At 40.0% G+C, this 24,270-nt stretch overlaps 1 protein-coding gene across 13 annotated transcripts in view; it reads right to left on the reverse strand.

Annotated features, from left to right (window-relative positions):
• Positions 1-2,090: 2,090 nt before the first annotated feature.
• Positions 2,091-24,270, reverse strand: part of LOC132911064 (echinoderm microtubule-associated protein-like 2) — a 31,645-nt gene continuing 9,465 nt past the window's right edge. The window contains exons 2-19 of one of the 13 annotated variants that reach the window (XM_060967425.1): positions 23,550-23,654; positions 16,239-16,469; positions 15,393-15,555; positions 14,911-15,024; positions 13,679-13,807; positions 12,711-12,779; positions 9,009-9,314; positions 8,503-8,575; positions 7,993-8,199; positions 7,442-7,679; positions 6,857-7,014; positions 6,357-6,614; positions 5,761-5,898; positions 5,557-5,673; positions 4,687-4,710; positions 3,983-4,070; positions 3,590-3,816; positions 2,091-3,397 (exon numbers count right to left, since the gene is read on the reverse strand). In XM_060967425.1, the coding sequence (XP_060823408.1) occupies positions 3,269-3,397; positions 3,590-3,816; positions 3,983-4,070; positions 4,687-4,710; positions 5,557-5,673; positions 5,761-5,898; positions 6,357-6,614; positions 6,857-7,014; positions 7,442-7,679; positions 7,993-8,199; positions 8,503-8,575; positions 9,009-9,314; positions 12,711-12,779; positions 13,679-13,807; positions 14,911-15,024; positions 15,393-15,555; positions 16,239-16,469; positions 23,550-23,595 (2,715 nt within the window). In that variant the 5' untranslated portion in view covers positions 23,596-23,654 and the 3' untranslated portion in view covers positions 2,091-3,268. Of the gene's footprint in view, positions 3,398-3,589; positions 3,817-3,982; positions 4,071-4,686; positions 4,711-5,556; positions 5,674-5,760; positions 5,899-6,356; positions 6,615-6,856; positions 7,015-7,441; positions 7,680-7,992; positions 8,200-8,502; positions 8,576-9,008; positions 9,315-12,710; positions 12,780-13,678; positions 13,829-14,910; positions 15,025-15,392; positions 15,556-16,238; positions 16,470-16,887; positions 17,070-19,142; positions 19,511-23,549; positions 23,655-24,270 lie in introns of those variants that run through there. The other 12 variants (XM_060967424.1, XM_060967432.1, XM_060967429.1 and 9 more) reach the window with 12 other exon arrangements.

Genomic DNA, 24,270 nt, shown 5'->3' on the forward strand with positions numbered 1-24,270 from the left:
AAACACGTTTCAACTGAAAGTAGGTTCCTTTTTATAACAGTTGCTTGCGTCAGATTTAACGGCGCCGGAATAAACAACTCGATTTTCGTTATCTTTTATAGTTTTTCCTTTCTTTCCAAGCATTTGAAAGTCAATTCGAAGTTGTAGTTATTGATATGACAAAACAATATTTACGTTCGAGTTTGCGATATCGTTGATTTAAGCATTGGCTGATACGCGCAATTTAGAAGGCAGGTATGCAATTATTTCAAACTATAATAACCACCAGAGCCAAAGAAAACAATGTTCGATGTTCGTTTTACAAATAACAAAACTAACGAAACTAATGTAACAAAGATCAACAAAGTGTGTCAAAGATCGATAAAGGTATCATTGTAAGTAGGTATCGTACGTTCCTGTCTAATCGATCAAAACATATTTGTACGCGTTAAAAAATCCCTACTTCTTAAATACATAAAAAATCGATTAACGAAAAATTGCAGTAGCGTTGCTCCGAGTTGATACTTTGTGCAAATTATCGAGCATAAAGGATTTCTTTTTGAACGGTGAACCGTGGATGACACGTAACGTCAGGTACTCTGCGATTAAGGGAACTTTTCATTTGCTGTGCACGGTCGGCGATTCCGAAACAGCGAACGAGAACAATCGCTTAATTATAGAGTTTGTCTCAACGGTGTGTTAACGGTTATAAACGGACGTGAGAAAGTCCAACTAAATTTCGCTGCAAAATTTACGCTCCTTCGTCGTTGACCGACCATTTCTTATCACGCGATTCCTCCGTACAAAACATTACACGTTATGGAATGGATAGGCACATACCCGAATTACAAAGTTTAACGCCGAATTACACACGAAAGAGTAATTCGAAATCGACTTTTTACGTTTTTAGGTTCAATTGTTCGAGGATAAGGTGCAAGCGCCGATAAAAAGTCACGGCAAGACGGGATTCATCGATTAACGTACATTTAATCATATACGATTACGAGTCATGTTGCCTCGCATCGGCTGACTGCAAAATATTTTACGAACTAATGCACGAGCAGGTTCTCGAGACTCGTTTTGCGTCTAAACTGAATTTTAAGCCGTGGAAACTTGCGAAACCAAGGCGACACGGTTGCCGGCGTATGACGTCCGCAAACTTTTACGCCTTAATCCTAGAGAATATGACCAAAGAACTGGGCCAAACGTAAATCGAAAGGACACCAATCGCGCAAACCTTACGTTTCGATAATCATACACAAATATTTTCCTATGTTATACGAAGTTTCATTGTTCGATAATTGTGCCGGTCAACGTGCCTGTCCGTAGTCTATTCTTCGCCCGAATATATCGGTTTAATTTCTCTAGCTTTAATATTAGTTTAATATAATAACAAGCTCGACGCACAACGTGTTACTTCGAATGACGCTGTATCATTTAATTCTATTTATTAATTGAAAGTTATAACGTATTACACATATAAATAACTTTATTTAAGCGTCGAATATTAAGAACAGAGTGTAATGTAGATTTGATAGATTTGATCGTGGAATAGGTGATAGATAATACAGATTTAGTTGATCTGCAGATCAATTATTATCTCTTATTTATCGAATGGTAACATAAAAGCGCGATAATTATTAATTACAGTAGTCATTTTTGCTCATTTGGTTTTCAAATATAATATCTATTTATAATATTGTGTCGTTGCATCATAGATTTGTCATTCTCGATAGTTTTGGGCTTGGTTATCCGATTTGAAGTATCTTTCATAATACGACTGGAATTATACGAGTTACGCATAACAGACCGAACGATGTGATGATTCGACAAATACAATGTGGAGCGCGATATTTTCAATTTCTTTTCATCAGAATGTTCGTTAGGGTCCATCGATAGAGAATGATAGATACGTGGAACGAATCAAGCTATCGATCTAAAACCAACGATCAAGTGGCCAAACTTCGAACAAATTATATACATACATATATAGGAATGCGGTAAAAGCTTTGACATAACATGAAATGAGAAAGCGTATGCCTGTTGACGACCGTAACAGATTTATACCTACGGCGCGTGACAAGAAAGTAATTAGGTGAAATATAATCCAGTTATTCGATAAAATTCGAGACGTTCTTCGTCCACATTTTTATTCGTATTTTCAGAAGCATTACAAAAAAAGCCTGCATTACAGAAATATCGTATTTCTGAAAAAGAAAAAAAAAAAGAATCAGCAGCAGACCAAACGTAAATACACCACGTGTGTATCACGATTTTCCGACGAAATAGAACAATTTCAATAATTTTAACAATTTAACCAATTAATCGGTCATCCCATTATCTTGCAATTTCTTTCGCTCTCCCCAATTGCGTACTCTTCGCTCGATCTATTTTGGCTCTCGCTATTTAAAATTGCTTCAAGGGCTCGTACCGCCACAAAATAAGCTTACAGTAACTAAGATCGGTAACGATCTATTCGCGAAAAATAAACACATTGTTGGGTGGTGGCTGGTAGCGTGATAGCTAACGTTCAGAAGAAATAGAATTTACGTGGCTGCACAAGATAACGATAATCCTACCTTTTTACGGGCACGAGCAATTGGAATGTCGACGTTTCCCATCAAATCGGTTGAAAGTCACTCAACTTCATTTTATCGCTACTAATTATACGAAAGTATATATCTACTTATGTACGAACTGTGCAATTTGTGTGTTTATGTGGAAAACATCACGGTGCGTTTCGTCAGCGATTACTAGACGAACAACACTCACATAAATTTGTAAAGTCGGCGGCGCTTCGGCGTTCGAAAAATAGTTGTAAATACATGAAATATGAAAAAGACACTTTGTTACGTTATTACATACTAATTGACCAAGTATAGTCTATCATATCGTTCGCCACATTGGCTGACAAGATTTCACTAATATTTTCACGTCGTCTTGTTTTCGCAGCTCAAAATTACGGATCAAGACCGTTCGTGACTAACAATAATAAGAAATTAGCGTCATGACTTTCAGTCATTGATTCGTGAAGGACACTTAAAGAGTAAAATTATTTAACTGTACGCAGCATCTTTTCCGTTCTCCTCTCTTTAAACCAGCACTTTTTCCTTCCACGGTCGCAACCGACGCCGCTTGTTTCTTTCGACTGCTCCTTAAGCTAGCAACGAGAATGGCGGTCACAGAGTTGCCGGACTAAATTCGGCAGATCATGCCGAATGCTATTTCGTGGTGCTTCGTACTTTCACTGTCTCTATTTTCCACTCGACTCGATTGGTAGATAACAGAGTTAGTAATTTACGATCCATTGAAGAACGCTCGTGTCACTTCCGCCAGTGGAAATTAGTCGCGTGTCGTCTTGAAGGAACGATACGTTCGTAACGTGACTCGAATGACCACCGTACGCATGACACAGCGACTGAAACAAGCAAATTTATTCTCGTTTATAGCTATCGAGTATTCGTTGCTTTCTCTTCTTTATAGGCATGCTTGAGCTCCGACTCGTTATATCGTAGTTCGGTCGGAGTATCGTTCTCAGCCGTTCGAATTATCCAGAACGAACTTAAAACGTACAATTTACTTAGCTAAATAATACTACATCGAAGGTTACCTTCGGTTGACAAGCGGGGTAAGTGAACAACTTGACTTTTCCAAAGTCGTCGCCGGTTGCGAGCAACTTGGAATCACCGCTACGGGTACAATTATTTACGTCTGTACCATCGGCTCCTTCCGGCCATATCCCAATCGTTTCGAAGGATATTACGCAGGTGTGACTCGCCCAGTCCATGTCCCTCATCATCGATGGTTGTGGGATCTGACGACAAACTCCGGGATTCCCTACGGTTTTATACGTATCCTTGATTATTAAATATAATACAATAAATCATCATCAAAGCGTGGATAAGCCCTTCGACTTGCAAATATTCTATTTATAAAATGCGAAAGCGTTTCACAAGCTTATAGAAATTATAATTATAGGTGCAACGCAAGTTAATTTACTTACAATATAGCAGTTCGTAGTCTCCGCTGTTGCTACGTAAATATTGTCCGTCCATTGACCAGTCCAAATGAGTTATGAAACTCGAATGTCCCTGAAACAATTTTTTGCCGTCTAAGCAATGAAAAAATATTTCTCGCTTCTCTCTCTCTCTCTCTCTTTCTCTCTATAAGCTGCGAATAAAAAAATGATATAACGTTATAATAAAATGATTAGCTTCGCGAAACAGCTGGGAGTGTCCGAGTTTACAGCCATTACTATGAAAGGAGCGCCAATAATTTGTGCAGCAGACAATGACTACCGTGCGTGCTTGACGTAAGCAATTTTTAAAAAGAAATTTCTGCTCATATGCGGCTATAAATAGCTGTGGCAATATCGTATCATTTTTAGAGACATTATATCGTCTACGAAATAGTACATTTGCATTATTGTTCGTGACAATCGCGTTTCATTACATAAATAAATCGGTTGAACTGTATTTCGTATAAAATCCGGGAAATACATCTGCCATAGAAATTATCGCTTAAGGTATCGGACGCGAAGAATCGCATCCTCGTAATTTCCTAAAACCGAAACTGTATTTCCTCTGCGTATTCCTCGTTCTTTTTTGGAAAAAATCGATGAAATTACTTTTACGAAATTGTAGAATAAATGCTTTTGTAACATAATGTCTCTTTTTAGTTCTTTGATCAACTAAAAACGTGTCTTACACCACGCCTGCGTATCCTCTTTGGCTAGAAACGAAGAAAGAACGTATGTATTATGATATTTTTTTGATTTTACGACGTTACTCTAATCGTAAGTAAATTTATATGGAACGTGCGGTTGCGAATTGTTACCAGCTTTCTTCGTAAATTAAATATCACGTACTATGGGACTACGATATCGCTATGATATACGATGATTTCTATGTCCTAATTACGTGTACTTCGCTTAAATACGTATATCGATCCTTGTGGTCGAAACAATGAATCGTAACGTTAATTCTCTTCAGCGATCGCTTTAATATCGTCGAACGAGTAACGAACAATGAGATATTTACAATGCGTGTAGTTTTACATTCAGCCGATACATTTACTTTCATTCATATTCCATGAGAAACTACGTATAAATTTTTCAAACAAAGCGTGTATTTGTCTGAAACGAATCGTCTCTGTGTATATATATATATATATATTACAACACGCTCGTAAATGAAAGTAGCTCGCTTTACTATGTAGAAACACTGGTCGAACGAACATCTAAAAGTACGAGTATCGTCGAGTGCTTTTTATACAAATGATATGGTATAACTTTAATACATAAAAGCAGTTTGTACAGCAAATTTTAAACCCATCGATTCAATATCAAATACGAACAAATACGAAGAATATAAAAAATTAGAATTACTACACGGTTTGAAATTGCACCAGTTACTACAATGCGTATAATAAAATGAAATATTGAAAAGTTAATCGACTGAAAAATTTCGATGCCAATAGGAATCGTATTATATGTACGTGGTAACAAATCTGTATTCTATAGATGCGTTAATTTTTCTTATCGGGTAAGGAAATTTGTAACGAAGAAAACAATCTTACCATACATCGTCCAACTCGACTATATTTCACCGCATCTTCGTTTACCTGATAAACATAAATATAGTTGTCTCTGGAGCCCAGAGCTAATAGCGTTCCGTCCGGTGAAAATCTAACGACCTGAAAGGAAAAACAAACTCGTTAGAGGATCGTTGGCGAAATAAAATTTATCGCCATGGGAAATGAAACAATTATAAGGAGTTTTACCTGAATAGGTTCAGACCCGTCGCTGTGATGAGTGTATAATTCTCGAGTTTCACTGTCGATCGCTAACCATTTTCCGGAAGTGCATCCGACCACCATAACATTACCGTCTGGTGTGAAACCGATGCTCTGTGCTTGCTCCTAAATGAACGAAAATTCTGTTCAATCGCTGTAGAATTATAGTTACGGTACACTCGTTCTTTCTCACAATCTGCACACAAAGTATTCAACGTTTATCTTTATTTGTGTATAACGATTGAGATACGATCGACGCGTCGTTAGGAATTATCGTTTATTTCGAAACCTTCGGCAATCCATATACAAGACGAGTCGGAACGAAAAACAGCACACGAAAATATCATCGCGTGACTCGCCGTTTTATAACAAAGTTTAAGTTACACGTTCGCGTAGAACGGTGCGAAAAGATTTTCTCAATGTCATGTGCCAATACGATTGTTCCAACAACGAATTCATAGGTTTGGAATATTTCGATGTTAAAGCGAGCTTGTACCGAAGATAAAACGCAAACGGAAAAATAATTCGGTGAGATAGAGTCGCCGCTTTCGTTAGATGCTATTCTAATCTAAGTTATAATTTACCCCGATATCTTTGCTCCAGACCACGGTGTGACTGAGACTATCCCACATTTGCAACAACCTATCGTGGCCTGCCGTTGCAAACTGCGGTAAAGTCGGATGAGCCGCGAGTCCCCAAACTTCTTCGGCGTGTCCCAACATCGCCGGACTAAATCCCATTCCCACATCGCCGACTAAAATGCAATTCCTGGTTGTTCCAATCAGCAACTGCGAACCTCTGCCTTCCGCGAGTGTTCGAATCCCGCCGAAATGATCCTCGATCTAATAAATCAAAAATATTGTATTAACGATAACGCGATAATACTGCCACTGCACGTGCTCCAAGTATTTCGAAGAAATTCAAGGAAAAAAATTAATGGGCAAAGTGTTAACTCGAAACGATAAACGTCGTGGATAAGAATAAGCTTAAGTAAATTATTGCGTTTTAATTTCTAAGGGTCACGATTAATCTTAGAGAACAGCAGTGGTAGCATTATTATTAGGTATTATTTTCTTAAGCTTACTTGCGCTTCTTCCCCCGTCAGGTTTAACGATTCGTCAAAGTACAATATTTTGCCATCTTTGCCACCTCCGGTGACGATAAAACCATCTTTTAAAACGCAAATCGAAAATATAGATCCTTCGTGAATGTTCCTCGATATCTTCGAAATCGTGTTTGTTCCTATAAAAAAAATGTTACGATTAAAAGATCGTTATTATTACAAATATAGGATGTTATATTATCTTTACACGCATAATATTGCGATTATGACGGCAAGTATCAAACGCGCGACAAAACTATTCACTTTTTACGTTCAACGATCTATCAAGCGATATGGCGTAAGTCGAATCACTTGGTAGTAATACAGTGATAATATCTCGAAATAACTCGAAACACTTTTAGACTTGAAACTTAAAAGAAAAATGCATTTGTATCTTATCGTCCTTTTGTCAACGCAGGTTGATTGCCCGCGTCGTGGCATACTACCCTGTATACAGAAACGTGTACGCAGTTTCTGCTTTTTGTTCGTTTTTCTACGCAAAGCGACTAGTTACTGGCCGCGATACATCAACGGTCAGCGCGTACAGTAACACGAAATTCCTCTTACCTCTGCCCCAAACGATGATGTTACCGTTGCTATCGCCAGTAAGAACATCACCGCTCTGATTAAAAGCCACACAGGTAACGTATCTTGGTTTTTCTCTGCTCTCGAAAATGCCCATCCGTTTGTACAGCATGCCACCGTTATCGAGGGACCAAAAGGACACGTGTCCCTTACCGCAGGATACGATCTGGTTCCGTTCCAGCGGATGCCATTCGGCGCATACCACCGTGTCCACCGAGCACTGCAATTGACAATCGTCATTCATGAAATGGGCCGGTTCCGGTTTCCAATCGCTGTGGAGTATCGAAGTGGGTATCTTTGTCAACCAAAACTCTTTTTCTTCCTTTGATCAGTTCGGACATACGCGCGTACACACACGGTGTCTAAACAAATAGCGCTAACATATCAAGTATCGTAACAGGAATTTCAAACATTTTTTAATCAAACGAAAAGTCGCAACGAAAGTACGTTCGTACGAGATTAATCTTGACGAGTCTGCGTTACTTGAATCTGTAACCGCGCATAGAGCGAAATCAACGTTGATTGGAACGTACCTTTGTTTCAGTCACTTTGGTACCTCGTTCTCCTTTCTGCCAATCCCAGATCGATATGTTGTGATCAGAAGTCTCGTCGATAGCACACAGGTAATTTCCACCGTCTGCTTTCGAGAACGAGAGACAACAAATCGAGCCATCGAACTCGCCGTTACCAATCACGCAAAGAGTGGTCAAACTGACCGAGTTCCATATCCTTATGTGAGGCTGAGAAAAATTCGCAACGTATTTCTTGCACGTACGTGGTATGCGAGAGAGTCGAACGAGAAGCGATATACCTTCGTTGTTACAATCTCCCAACGGAGGTAGTAGGTAAATTTTATACCGAACAGTCATTACGCGATTGTATTCCCTTCAATTACAATTACACGATATCTTGCTGCGATTTTATCACCCTTTCCAAACATATCGTAGGCGTGTCAAGCGTAGGTATCGTCGATTGTCGATCGTCGTTTTTAAACTATCACTCCTCGTTCAACCCTGGTAAAATCTAATATAATACGTTCTTACCATAGCATCTCGTCTGTCGGTTCCACAAACTTGACCAGTGGCGACCACGAGTTTGTTTGGGTGGATCGCTATGCTAAAATATTTCTCAATTAATACAAAACCACGCGACAAGTGGAAAGAAGAAAGAGATCTACTAGTGAGAATAAGAAATCTTTTGACCGCGGATGTTGAATCAAATCTTCGGTAGCGTATTGCAAGTTGCTTTTTATTTCGTTTACGTTTAGAGGCCGCGAGAAGAATGTATCGAAACTATTGAAAGAGATCGGAAACGTTCGAGCGATAACGCACAGACATATACGCGAGGATATATCTATTCGTAGTATTCTGGATTTTACAACCGCGAACGGACGATCTCGTTTCAGACGAAATCCAATTAATTAACGTCCTTTCGGTTCGGTAGAAAGATCGAGAGGAAAGTCGTTCGAAGACGCGATACCGCCGCCATTAGTTCCGCACGATCATTAAGATCGACGGAGCAGATCCACGCATGAATTCAATTAACCCACCACTTGATATCGTCCGTATGACCCAAGTAGTGCCTCTGGCTATGCTCTTCCATGTTGTACAAGACCACTACGGCCGCGACGAAATAAACGATTTCGCCGGTTGGCAGCAGATGCAGATTACTTCGACAGTCTCTGCCTCGATAACCGTACACCCAGTCGAGTTTTAGTTTACTCTGAGGCGGTGTGCTGACTTTGTGAAGGTCGTACAACTCCATCAAAGGCGTCGGGACGTAAAGGACGACGGGCCGACCCCGTAGGTACATGCGGACGGTGCTTTCCTCCTCGTTGTACTGCATGTCTCTGGTGCTGCGAATTCATAGATACGTTCCTTTTAATCTGTTCGCGCGAACCAACCTTCTTCCTTCGGACAACGCGTTCGGAGAACGCGCGTCGCCCGCGTACGAAAGTGGATTCGATCGAAGAGAGAATTTATACAGACGCGGATTAAGATAAGAAACGGTAGATAGATAGCAAGGTAGAGGTAAGTTTCGATTGTTCGAGGCGAACAGCTACGTATACGCACTTGTAATATCTCGAAACAACTTTCTTTCGTTCGCTATCGCGTACGTTCAAATTTCCATTATTACTTTCCACGATACTTTCCACGATCGGTCTTTCTCGCAAAAACGAGAAACGTTCGCATTTCACGTTTCCTCGGTCAACGCGTTACCGCGTGGCAGTACTACTTTCCACTTTTATCCGTCATTTATCAACTTTCGCGTCGATAGCCGTACCGCGACAATCGCTTTATTTACTTTCGTTTCAGTTTTTATCGAAGGAACGAACAGGCCTCGATATAGTCGATCGAGGACCGTTCTAAAACAACGAAAGAAGAATCACCGTGTCTTGTCGAATTCGTTTTAGTTTCACGGATAGCGTTACACCTATCGAGCTCGAACGATATACCGATGGAAATCACGAAAACGCACAATTTTCCGTGGCGACGTGTTCGAGAAATCAGGAAAGAGTGACTCACGCGTGGTGCGCGAGACTGCTTTTATTACTCAAGCGGGCATAGTTCTGCGCGTTACCACGTTACGTCACTTCGGCCTTCCTTTTTGCTCGATCGTCTGTTCTCCTTCGCGACTGGATTACGATCAACGACTGGCGAGACCATTCGAGACGCGCGATTTACGACTCGTTCGAAAAGTCCGAAACTGGTCGTTTGGCGAGGCGAGCGGTGGAGGTCGTTCGTTCTTTCCTCGATTTAAACCACGTTTTTGCGTTAACGGCGACCGTGAACCATTCCGCTGAATGCCAATCAGAGTGAACTGAATATTATCCAGTTGCTGCCGCGTGAGATATCTCGCCGAATCGAATATTCCACAAGATATACGACGCAGATTATTCCACCGATACAAATAAGAAGAATACGTTGCACGGCATGCTACGATATTGTTCTACTTGGCTATGCGTCGAATAACCCCTAGGTTGAAAACGCATCGGGAGAAACAGACGCAAGTCTTCCTCCCTTTAAGCGAACAGAATCTATCTACTTGTAAAGTTGAAACAACTTCTGTGTCATGAAATTGTTAACCGCTACGTAGCATGCTAACAAAAATTACGCAAGTTCGACCGTACGGAGTGGGATTTTTGCATGCAGGTAAACCTTCTAACCGGATAGTCAAAGTACAGAAGCGCGTTCAAATACCGAGCCAGAACGGTTAAACGGATAGCCGGTAAATGAATCGGTAAAGCGTGAAAAGGAACTTTCGTTACCTGACAAATTTTTTCCCAAGCGTCCAAGGTACGCTGAAAACGCATCGGCGTGTACCAGGAAACGGGGAATTCACGGTTGTATAACGACAAGAATCGCGATTCACTTTCTTCGGGAATGCAATGGCGGTGCTTGCTACGCGCTAAACGGCCCGTTATCCACGTGACTTTCGTTCGTACCTGTTGCCTCGTAGTCGTGATTTCAGCCAAGTATTCCTTGGATTATCGTGTCCGAATCTATACGGGGCAACAACGTCTCGCAGTCCTCTTTACGTGTATCGCGGATAGCCTTTAACGCGTGGATTCGCGTGATTCCATGCCGTTTGCATATCGTCTCGAATCGTTCAACGGAATTTGCCATTGCGTTTTTCGAGTCGGTCTTTAACCCGGCCACGCTTTAACCGTATGCCGAGAAAATATAACGTAGCGTGGATACAACGTGCTTCGATCAATTCTTTCAAACGTTTCAAGAATTACGCACATTTCTCACGATTAATCGTCGTGCTGTTTTTTTTCTTTCTTTTTTTTTTTGTCAGATATACACACACATATATAGATATATAAAGTAACATCGCTGCGAGGAAAACACGAACCATCAGGTATTCGATAACTCACCCGTTCGAATAGACGCGTCTTGCTATTGGGCCGAGTCTTGGAATTTTTACCACGCTCACAAATCCAGAGACCGAGAAATGCGTCTCTGAAACGTTCCTCGAACGTACAGTGGATTACGGAGGGCTGATCGAGGAGAAATAAAAAGGCGAACCGCGTTCCAAACAAGATATTCCTTTCACGAACGAAAAGAAAGTCATGCTCGAGTTACTACATTCCAAATAAGCGTTTCCCATTTAAAATTAAAACAAAAATTAAGATGGTTCTTGATGGTTCTGGCGTAAGAACGTAACGCATGCACGGACCTTTTCTTCGTTCTACGCTGCGAAGGTGTGCGCTCGTCATCGCCAGCGGCGATCTCGTGCAACCTCGTGTTATCCGCGTGCGAGGTCGAACGTCGAAGGTAACTTTTATTATGGTAATTAACGGCATGCCACGTTATCGTAGTACGATATCGCCAAGCTCACAAAATTCAGTAAGCTTACCGAAATTCAATTCCGTTGCAAGTATAATATTAATCGGTACAGCTGTTGCAACCATACGGGATGTATCGATGATTTTCATCGTCCTAATAATTGTTTTCGTCGTTTTCCGAGATACAAGAAAATATTTAAATCATACGGACACGAAACGCGACAACGACGACGCCTTTCTCGCTTTATTGGCCATCGATTCATCGATTAGTACTATTGGAAGAAATTAATCGTAAAATATCGCGAGAAGTAACGCGCGAACGAAAAATTATCCATGCCTTTCACCACTCACCTGAAAGAGGTGTAAAAAGGTACGTCTTAAAACCGGCTGTACGTGTGTACAACGTACAATAATGTGCACCATGCAACGTGTAACGTGCAACGTGCAACGTGCAACGCGCACATGGCGTGTTCATCCGCTTAACCCTTTCGTGACTAGTGAAACGCATATGTCTCACTTGAGTATTTAAACTGTAAAAGATACAGGGTGTTTCCAAAGTCGTGGTAAAACCGGAAAGCAAGCGATGCCCGGTTTGAAGTTCCTCGCGTGATGTACAAAGGACATCTTACAGGATATCGATACTCTTTGTCATTCTTATAGACAGATTTTATCCGATATCGGAGCAAATATTTTATATTTATTTGCATTCAATTAAAGTTGTCTTATAGTCATAAAATGAGAAAGAGAAAGAGAGAGAGAGAGAGAATACAGTAGTATTCCTCTTTATCGTATAAATAAGTTAGTAGGTTGACAACTAAATTTGTTATTCGACGAACTTTCGATCATTAATTTACCGATTTGCGTCTAAAAAATGGTTTTATGGCCACGAAAAGGTGAAGCTTCCAAAGGTTGGGAAAATTCTACGAAAATCGGAAAGTGCGAAAAAATATCTTTATTTACCCGTGTTTCACGTTGTTCAGCGCCGGTGGCTTGAAGAGGTTGAACAGAGACTTGGTGGAGGCTGAGAATCTATAATGAACGAAAATGCAAACGAAAACCATGCGGTGCAAAACAAAGAAAATAATAGTAATACAAAGAAAAAAGAACAGAGAGAAAGAAACAGGAATTTCGAGACGGAACGTACGTGCTTTTCTTTTCTTTTCCATGGACGATTTGCGCGCTCCCCCCGCGACGAAGAGAATTATACACTTCCGGCAGCGCTCTCTCGATTCAGTTGCCACCAAAGGGAAGCTCGAGCGAATGAAAAGCAACCGGGAGACAGTTACACGCTTTTGACGATTAATGAGCTGCGAAGTGAATTCACATCGCGAGACACAATCGATAGTCCGTTGCCCTGTTCGCCGCTTTGTCGATCGGCGGGTGATATTCGCTTTTCAGGTTCGACTTGTAAAGTTCCAAGGGTAGAAATATGTAAATACTTATTTTATAAGCGAAAAGAAGAGGTGTCATTCGAGGGTAACGCGACTCTCGCGAATCTTGTACGAGCCACGACTCGACACATCCAGAAACGAATTAGTACGAGCAAATGTACGAACTGCTTGTAGCGTCGTTTTGACTTTAAAACAAGCAACGAATGGTTTATTTAAGACTTTAACGATGGTTATAGACGATCGTTCACCGTGACGACTGTTGGAATTTTTTCGAGAGGAAATTGCACTTTAATGGTTCGACAAACCGAACGAGGTGTTTCAAAGGCGTTTGTAGTTGTGTAGGCGCGCGCACTCGGTTTACTTTCATTCATTCAAGAAGAAAAAGCACGTTCGGCCGTCGCGTAACGTAAAACGTTCATAGAAGCGAAAATGTGCACCGAGAGAGGGTTCGACCAGAATCGGTGTGTGAAAAAGAGGGAAATCACGAAAGCAGGCAAATGTGCACTCGCTGGTTAATAATATCGACCCCTTGCTTACCTGTTACTGACAAGTTGCGAATTGCTTCCCTGATTTTGCGGGGAATGCGTAAAGTCCCCTGTCGACGACCACCGTTTCGCCCTTCTCAAGCTGCTTTGCGGTGGCCCGTTCGATCTCGCTGTCGGCGATCTATCGAATAACAGGATTACTCTGTGACGAAAAAATCTCGTTACCTGTATGACGAAACTGTCACTCTGTAGCCAGGATTCGATTTATCTCGAGTTCACTGAAATTCTCCCCTCTCGTTCTCCTCGATTATTATACAATAATCTCACCGATGATTCGTTCCAACGACATCGACGTTTAAATATCAAACGATTTGGCAAGCGCACGCGACGACTCGATTCGTCGCCATTTTACCGATTACCACTCGCATTGTTAATCGCTTAACCTCGATACGCAGCTTTTCTCTTCATTTTTTCTTTATTCTCGCCCGATTCGAGGCGGACGTTCCTATGCGCGTGCGTATGTGTACAACGTTTGTTCATGATTTTTAATCAGGTTACGCTGTTTCCAACGTTTACGTCCTATTCGACGTAAAAAAAAATCCTGCGAATCCACCGTTCGGTACGTGGCCTAAGATCTTTCCGCACAATTCTACATCTTTTGTCTACGACAAAACGCGTTTTCTCTAGATACGATCCGAAATCCGAAAGATACGTATACGATTCGGCCGGATAACGTTTGAAAGGATTAGATTTCTCTATATCTAGCGTTTCGTCTCTAAAATCTGCAATAAATTCGAAAGCGGAAGACCATACTACTTCTTTTCAGAACTTTCATGCTCTATAAAATTAACAAAACAACGACAGAGTAATAATTTATAGCAATAACATCGATAAATATATGGTTTGCATTTCACTACGAACAAGCACCAAAGAGAATGATTTCTCGAAGAGTATTTATCCAAAGAATAGAAACTTCTTTCCAATTTATACCGCTAAATCGTAATTCGAACAATTGTAATCGTATCCGACGACATGCACATCGAGAAGAATATCTACTTAAATCGTTAATCTAATGGGAGCAGTAAGTTTTGCATACAAGGGTAACGAGTTGGTAAGCAAGTCGACCACGTTCGTTTCGATTTGTTTCTTCGAATAGTCGTCATTTTCTGCTATACCGTGAATCGCTTTCTACGTCAAAGATAACGAAATTGCTGGCATTCTTGTTTAAGTAAGAAAGCTACGAACGAAATAGAAAATGAACGAATTTCGTTGAAAAACATGTACCTGGCTACTGGCAGTGGCGTGGCTCTAGGACTCGGCGATGGCACCGGGGAAACGCTACTACTACTGGGACTGTCCGAGTGTAACGAACCCGTCGATTGGTAATGAACCGACCTTCTGAAAATTTAGTTTAATTTGCTCCGTCTATTCCAGCCCATAACTGGAATTCTTGCCAAACGATATCTCTATATAAGATACGTTGCACGGAGAGCAAAGAAAGTAAGCGTAATGAGGATCGGTAGCGTATATCTACATCTTGGAATCGGTGGAGATTTGTAAACAAAATTTCGCCTTTAAAATGCATTTAAATGTCGCAATATCGATTGTCTCGATCGTCAAATTGTTAAATCAGTCTTTATTAGTTAAAAAACTTTAACATTTTTAACGTTGTAATCTACTGATGAGTAGATTACGATACGTACTTACTTACTTTCTTTACACACTGTACATATCGTGGCACGAAAAGTTTAAAATGATATAAATACCGTTGAGGAAGTTGCGACGAGTGCGTGTAACTGGCCGGTCTCCGTGGACTGGAGATCGAGTCCCGAATATCCTGGGAAGATCCTGACGAAGACGAATTCCTCAGGCAAGAGCTGCCAGTTTGTCGTAAACGTATGTCTTTCTGGGGTGTTGAATTTTGATTACCTGAGACACGCGAAATATCAACGACGTAACATTATCGATCACTTTTTACAGAAGCAGACGAAGAGTCAGTTTTACGTTCCGTTTAGATTCGTTTAGAACCAGTAGTAGCCCGGAATTCACCTCGAAGCGCACCGATTGCTCGATGAAACGCGAAGGTAACGAAACACGAGCCTAACCAGTCGCGTGCTAACAGCTACACCCGATGAACTTTGTTTTAAATGGGCTGAAACTCGCGAGGCTTCCCCGTATCTGCGATTTGCGACGTGCCTCCACGGCTTCCGTAACAATTAGCTTCGAAACTTTGGAATTCCTAGCCGCGATACGGGCTTTCGTGTCTCGAAAATATATATATCCTTTTCCCTTTTCTAATCCGCGGTCCATTTTCCCCAAGTTAATCGAACCCGTAGCCGAAACTCGCGAATATCCATTTCTAACGAACCACCGATTTTCTCCTTATCCACGTGAATCTTTTCTTCATCGATTCTTCCTTTTTCCGCTACTCGCTAATAACTGTGCAACGAATATACATATACATATACTCACATATATTCTTGAAAATTAAAAAATACGTTCTAAAAGTCTTTTCTTCGCGAATACATCTAGATAATGAACGAAGAATGTGCGAATAGCGAATTGATTCGCGTAACGTATATACGTAAGGATAACGTATAACGCGTACTCACTTCTAAGCGATACATGACCGTTCCTTAAGGGCGAGGACACTATTCTTTCGTTTCTCCTCTCGTTTCTCTCATCCTCTCTTTTCTCGCGTCCTTCCAGCTGGGCAATTCGCCTCAGCGCATCCGCCAGAGTAGCTCGAAGACAAACTATCTCGTCCCTCTGCGCCAAGGATTGCCTCTCGAGGTCCGCGACTCGGACTAACAGCGATCCGGTCTCGCACTCCAGCATCTCGTCTGTAAAAGGGAATTCGCGTTCAACGGAATAAAAATATGGCAATGAAACGTGGGAATTCTTTCGTCTTGTAAACGTTCAAAGGCTATTTCACAGCTACACGTTTATCAGATCTCTCAGATTTGTCAGATTTCTCTAGTTTGCGATCGTCGAGTTACGGTTTGTTCGCGTATTATAGCGTTCACTTGACTGTTGTAAAAATGATCTATCATCCACAAATGGTACAAATGTGCACGACCATCTAATCCGGGAGTGCAGGCACACGCAAGTTTCAAGGTACCTATGTATTCGCTACGAACATACATTTCCTGGAATCGACCATCATCAGCGTTAATATGGATTTAATTTATTTCCGCGAGTAATAGAGGATTGAGAAAAGGGAAAAGGGAAAAGTATGTTCGGAATTCTAGCGATACTCACGCCACGCCTGCTCCGCTTCGTCGATGGTGTCCATCGCGTCCGGCGTGGACATTGCGATTAACTCTTTACGATGACACCGACGTATCAATAAGTTATTCGATCGAATTGATTAACGAACGCAAACGGAGCCAACGTACTCCGTTTCGCAGCATGTCTCTTCGGCCGACTGTGACTTTTCTTCTACGAAACGCGAGTAAATTTGCTTTAATGTAAATTCATTTTCCTTCCTCAGCCGGGTAATCACTTTTCTTCAAGCGTTTATTACGTTCTATGGGTCGATGTGTTTCGTTCGATCCATCGTTTATTTCCTAATCGAAAGATTCGAAATTTTTTCGAACATATCGCATTAGAATTATACGGGTACATCGGTAAGAACGGTCGAACGGGTCTTGCGCGTGTTTTCTTCGACTTCCGTGCTTGTACAAATTGAGCTACGAAACTTTTATCAATCAGACAGAAAAATACTGCAATATTTTCGTCGAGTAGAAATATCGACGATCACGCGTAAAAGGGAATCGCGAGTCGAATGGCGTTGACCTTGACCTTGAGATACGTTGTCGAGGAGAAGGTCTTGAGTAACGCGTACTTTGTACGAGCCGTGTGACGAGCGTGGTTTAAAAGTCAGCTTGGATTAGATCAGATGTTTCGAGGAATCTAGGGATTCGGCACCCCGGCCACTCAATGTGAACTAAACTTACGTAACTTAACTATATCTTACCACTGTTAAGATCGCAATCCTATGCAAATGCGTATGCAATTTCACTTTTAACCAGTTATATCGGTGTAAATGTAATCTAGCCAGTAGCATTTTCTTTTCGTCGTAACTTTTCAACCACGATCGCGCCACGTCTCGAACAAAGCGCCTGTTACTCAGGTTCCTCGGGATAACATATCCGAAATTGAACAAAACTAGAGTCTCATATAAAAAATGGTATGTGTTCAAAATGATTTTCGTGATTTCTCGGTATCGAGAGTGGCTTGGAGCTTCGAAGGAAATGCCTCTAATAACGTACATACTAAAAAGCTATGATCGCTATAACATTGTATTCCCGTAAAGAATACGAGAAAGAAGCGAAAGAAACTTTTCACAAGGTTTATAACATACACGTTTACTCCGATTATATGCAAATCATTCTGTAACGTAGAATTATTTAATGACCCATTTCCCACGATTGTAACGCTAAATAGTAACAGCAAACTGTTCCATTTACCTTAATAAAGTATTAAAGTATTAATTACAATGCACTCGCACCAACCGGCTAGATCAGAGAGATCGATATAACAAATAATTTCTCTCCACATAAATCTAGTACAAAACGAAATCAACGAAACATGCGCTATCGGAATGTCGTTATACGTGTAACGCGCTGATACTCGCCACACTCGAAATTTTTTTAGAATTTCCATCAACAACCAAGTTGCACGTTCGTTGCGTTAATTTTTCTTATCTGAAAGGAACGCGGTTACCGTTAAAACTTTTATCGAACGAAAGATAAATTGTTTTTCGCATTCTTCTTACAACTTTTCACGACATTTTTATACAACACTCTCTTGCTATGTTTATTCCTAGAATATATTAGTACCGTTCGGGGTTAGGTTGGCGGAAAGGATCCAGGAAACTCTGTATACATAATCAATTCGAGTTGCGAAACATCATGAAAGTCGGTATCGTTAAAACATTATTGGCAATTTATGACTAAGCACGTATTCTTTCAGAAAAACATCTTCGATAGCAACAGAGCACACGGGGAAAAGCAGAAAAATAAATTTCGAATTAAATCTCCGTTTGTTGAAAATAGAACGAACAGCGAAAAACAAGAGATCGATTAATACCTTCTTTTGTGAGTGAGTGAACAAGTGAGAGGATTTTAATGTCAATAAAGACAAACTGTAACGAATAAAGGAGATAAGTAAAAAGAAGACACGAAAGTGATGATATATTTATTATCCGCAGTATGAAATTGTAGAGATAGCGTGATACGTTCAAATTTGCGGCGTAGTCGTTTGAAAACATAGCGACGTAAATTTAATATCGCATAAATCGGTATTTCTAAAAGAGAGAAATTATTCCGGAGTTGCGGATATTACGACTTCTTAATTGTCCAACACCGAAATTTATTGGAAAAATGTCGTTTTATATTCAAGATATAAATAAATCCATCGATTAAGGAGAAAAATAATTTTACGATCGGACAACATATGTTTTGGTTCTCACGAAAGATTAGTATTTCTTAATACGACAGACATCTACTTACTCGCTATTCTATCATCAGATTCAAGAATATAATATCAGCGTTATATAAAACTGTATCTTCCAACGGATAGACGAAGAAGCGTTTGGTATTTCCCCTTCCATTTTGAAAAGATAAGCGTTGAATAAATTACGTTTGCTTTTAAGGCTAAACATCTCGATCGACTATTCCACGTTATATCAAACTTTGAAACAGTTATTTATATTTATAGTTGTCGTTCCACGATTCGAGAGAAATATATACATGTGTTGTACAAATACGTGCGTTACGTACTACTGTTATTCGAATCTAGGAACGTTTTGCTTGACATCTTTATTACACGAGATAACACCATTCGCTTGGAACCATCATCGTTTCGATCATTTTTATTTCACTTTCTAAATCGTTTTCTTCGTTTTATATAATAATTATATCGATATATAAATATATCGTTTGCGATCTGTATTTTCGACGCAAATAAAATCATTTGCCTTACTGCGGAGCAGATTCTTATTAAAACGTTCGCAAAATTTGTACAAGCACCGAGACGAAAACGGATACTGAAAATTCAACGGACCGTCGTTTTAAAATCGCGATGTACCTACATGTATGTAAATTATAAATATACACTACATCTTTTGCTAAAAACTATTACGGAAAAGGGGCGGAACCTTTAAAACACCGAAACGTAAAAATTCCAAAGATTCACTGTCACTGATCCGCATGTTCGCAGAACCTCTCTCGGTAACACCGTACAAAACACGACAACGCGTGGAATCACCTAACCAACCTTTCGAATATTAAACCATCTGTTTACCCGAGAAGCATAGAAAGGAAAAAATCGCGTTTCAACGAATCAGCGACTCGACCTGTTCCGTTTCGTTTTTTTTCATTTTTATTGACCGCAACAGCACTTGGAAATCGCTTGGATCGATCCGAGACAAAGGGCTTTGCACTTTCCCTCGAGTTTCCCCGTAGCTAGCAGAACGACGATAGCACCGACGACAACGACGTTTCCGTCGCGCGAACGAGTACACGTGTGTTTTCCGTACGGTCGCCCTAACGTTACTGTCAGCCCGAGAGTACAGCTGCTTAGCCGCGATCAATACGTTCTAGATACTCCAGATGATCCAGATGACTCGGCTACGTTACGCGAGCCATTCACCGGGGTCACGATACCACTGACAACTGCACAAATACGCACACACACGCACGCACACCGGCTACCCGTATTTTACGTGTTTTTTCTTTTTCTTTTTCTTTTTCTCTCTTTGTTTCCTTCCTACTCTTTCTCTGAATTCTAGCGGCGTCGGTGTAGAGGGTGAAAAGTGGATACGTAAAATTCAAATCGTACGTAGTTCGAGGAGCGACGAAAGAACGTTTCCCTCTTACGATTTGACGAAACATACGAGTTAGTAAATTTAACGAAACCTGGTTAAAAACGTATCTTTTACAACGCTGAACGGGCATCTTTCTATAATTATATTACAATTAACCAATGATCATACGAATTTTTATTAAATGACAAGTTTCAACCTCCGTTATCGATCGAAAGATAGTACAATATTATACAACGGCAATGGCTTAAAATTTAATCAGTCTAAGATTAGAGATGACGAAGCGCGAGCGAATTATTCGCACGAGGCACCCTGAAGTAACCGACACACTTTTGCCAAATGGCAATTCCGTACGAACACTTAAACGACCGATTTACGACGCTCCACGATTTACGTACGAAAATTTTACTTAGCCTTTTTGTTCTTGTTCTAAATTTTTGTGTTCTTTCGACTTAATCATCATTAATACCACTAACACTGATCGTGTTAATAACGTGTATTCTAACTTAACCGATCTTTTCTTTTAATTACACACCCTTTTCTAAGTATAGTACCTTTAAAATATTTTGCATTGAAAACGGGGACAAGCAGAGAACTTGTACGGATATTCGATATTTTATTTGTCAATTAATATAGATAGTTATCGATATTTACAGGCAATTATTCGATTATTTATCCGTAAACATCTTGAAAAATATTCGTTACGAAGTTTGCTCGCTCGATCGCGAGAAACCTATCCCATAAATGCAAACCGAACGACTCTACTCATTTCCGGAGATGAGATTAGACGCGTTCGATTTATCGTTTGGGGTCGTCTCTAATGAACGAGTCGCATCCTGATTATCGGACACGCCCTAGCTATTCTTTGAAATCATCTTGTCCTATATCGACGGAGTCGTTCCATTAAAAATTACTTCGGTTATGTCATCCTCTGGCCCGATTCCACCGAATCGCGCAGTCTGAAAAACAAGTCAAACTCTATCGAAATCGTAAAACGATTACCAAAACTTTCCATGCGACAGGCAACTTTTATTTTAAGCGACTAAGAGTACAATAGACTATTTACGGGAAACGATTACCGGCGAAAATTTCCTGGTTATAAAAATGGAGAATTTTTCCTCGAGTCGATACTTATCGTAAACATCTGGTAGCCGATATTATACTTACACGTTCTTTACCAACTTCTGCTCGAATAATGCGCAAAAAATTGTACAATTTTCCGAATTTTTCGAGACATTAAGGAATTTCATTCGTTAATTTAATAGCAAACCGATGAATTATGTATCCGATAGCAAAATACGAGTTTAAATTTTTTAATTAAAGCAATAACTGCATTGTCCGTTTTTTAAAGAATGTGCGTTGCTTCCATCACGCCATTTATTGATCCACGAGCATCGAACACAACAAATACGACCCTTTTAATGCAAATATCGAGTTATCCATTATCGCTGTTGTTGGAACGTACTTGAAATTGATTTTCAAACTGATACACTAATTATAATATAATATATAAATTACGATGTAATAATAAAGTCAGGGTAAAAACAAAATTCAGTTTTTATCGATACATTTTGTCGTTACGTTGGCAACATAACGGCAAAATACCGAATTGTTGTTGGTTGCCGATGATATTTTTAGTCTAGACTAACGTTTCGTTACGTAGGTGTAGAATATTCAGTGGTCATGCTAGCTAATTTCGATATATGTATGTATATTAATAGCGAAAAAGAAGGTTACGCAAATGTAGAGCTATATATATATACTACTTATCTTGTCTACTGTCTCCGGATATCGACAATTTCTAATTATATCGGTATCGAATTACACCAATTTTCGTTCTAATCTAACGCAATTAGTGTTTTACGCTATTACTAGCACAATACCATCGCATTATTATTATTTATTTTGGTTATTTATCGCGTATCTTATTACAGCGTTGTATCCTAACGTAATTGATTAAAATATAAAACGTAAAGTACGATAAATTAATAATACAGGAAACTACGATTATCAGAAACGATCGGTTGTATAATAATATTCGTTATTATTTCGTCAAAGACTCGGCTACATTATTCAAAGATGAGATTAATCGGTCGACCGAAAATTTCTTCTCTCGACCAAAAGCAGTTTAAATTCCAGATTGACACACTTGGTAACGACAACGGAGCTTCAATGACGCTTCATAGACCGAACGTTCCGGCCACACGATCCGATGCTCGACAAACTCGACGAAGCATCGAAACGTCGAACGTTTCCACTGAATTCAGGTGCTTGGTGAACGTTGAAATTTCGTGAAATTCCAGCCAAGGACCGTTACAACGTTACGATACATCGTCGACTAGAGAAGCGAAATGTGGGATCGATATTAACGAAAGAACAGGATGAGCATGGCGCACCTTTGCGTAACGTCATCGCGTTACCTTCAATGCCTTATATAACAAGTGACACCGGTCACCATACAATATCTATTTTTCGCATTTACGACGCACGTTCGGCTCACGTTCGACTTCACAGCCAACTATTTCTACGGCAACGCGCTACTCCAATCGTCTTTTTCGATCCATAGTTACACACATGCGTAACAGATATCGATATTTGTTTCGTTACTCTCAAATAAATTCTTTTTATCTTCCTCTTCGATCATCCCGCGAAAATTATCCTTTTCAAACTCTGGAAATTTTTCAATGTTTCCGACCCTGGATTCCTCGATTCTAATTAAATTCACACAGTATCGATTCTATCCTTCAACGGCTTTTTAATCTACAATTATATTTATTCGAATTTACCAATTATCATCGAAAGATTTCGTGTTATATATGCGCATAGTCTATGTAAGTCAACGGGATAGTACGTTTACCTTGCAGATGACGCAAGTTTTACTAATCAGAAATAAGTACAAATAGAACCGCGAAAATTAACTTCGAAACGCATTTTTACAATACGGATTTTATCGTAAAATAGATTTTTTAAAAGAAGAAAATCGAGTTCCCTTAAACGTGTTCATATAGTTGGAACATGTTAGAATATGTAATTTACGATCCAAAGAACGTACAACGTATTTGTTTGCGAATACGTACGCAATAAAAAAACTTACTCATTTCTTGCTTCGCGTCCTGTGTCGTATGCCCGTTTACGTGCATCGTCGCGTCCGAATTTTTCTTTTCATACTGATATTGCTCCTTCGTTGAAGACTCCGTATCTAAAAGAAAAGACATTATACTGATCGACTATATCCTTATCAAGTTCGTTGATTCTAATATATCATAATAATAATAATAATATACGTAGCAAAATATACGTACATGTACCATGATAATTATATTTTTGTTTTTAAACGAATAAAATCCAGGTGACCGTTATATTCCATACAAAAAGACAACGGGAAAAAGTTCTCTTGACTTTTTCTAAACCCGAGTGTTCATTCGAGAGTAAAACTATCGCGAGCTAGCTCTCGAGAGTATCACTCTCAAGCGAACACAGAGAGTCGAGAGTGACTGCTCGAAAGCCTCGTTCAAACGTCTGAAAGTTAAACCGTTTGCGATTTTCTCTGAAATGAATACGGAGTCTCGGAAATCGATCGCATTCTTACAGATCGTACGTTTGAAAAAGTCTCGCTTCATTTTTTTTCCACGTTTCTTCGTCTCTAAACGAGAATTGAATTCCTAGCAAGAGGAAGAATAGAAACCCGACGCGACCTTGATCAATGAAAACGAATGGCGCTACGCGATCGCGAACCCAGGTGAAGTTGCTTTAGAAACTAGGACGCGTTACACCTTTCGCGCTTGCGTTCCTTTCTATATATATATATATATGTA

This window comes from Bombus pascuorum, chromosome 10 (genome assembly GCF_905332965.1).
Source record: "Bombus pascuorum chromosome 10, iyBomPasc1.1, whole genome shotgun sequence".
NCBI classification, from domain to species: Eukaryota; Metazoa; Arthropoda; class Insecta; order Hymenoptera; family Apidae; genus Bombus; species Bombus pascuorum.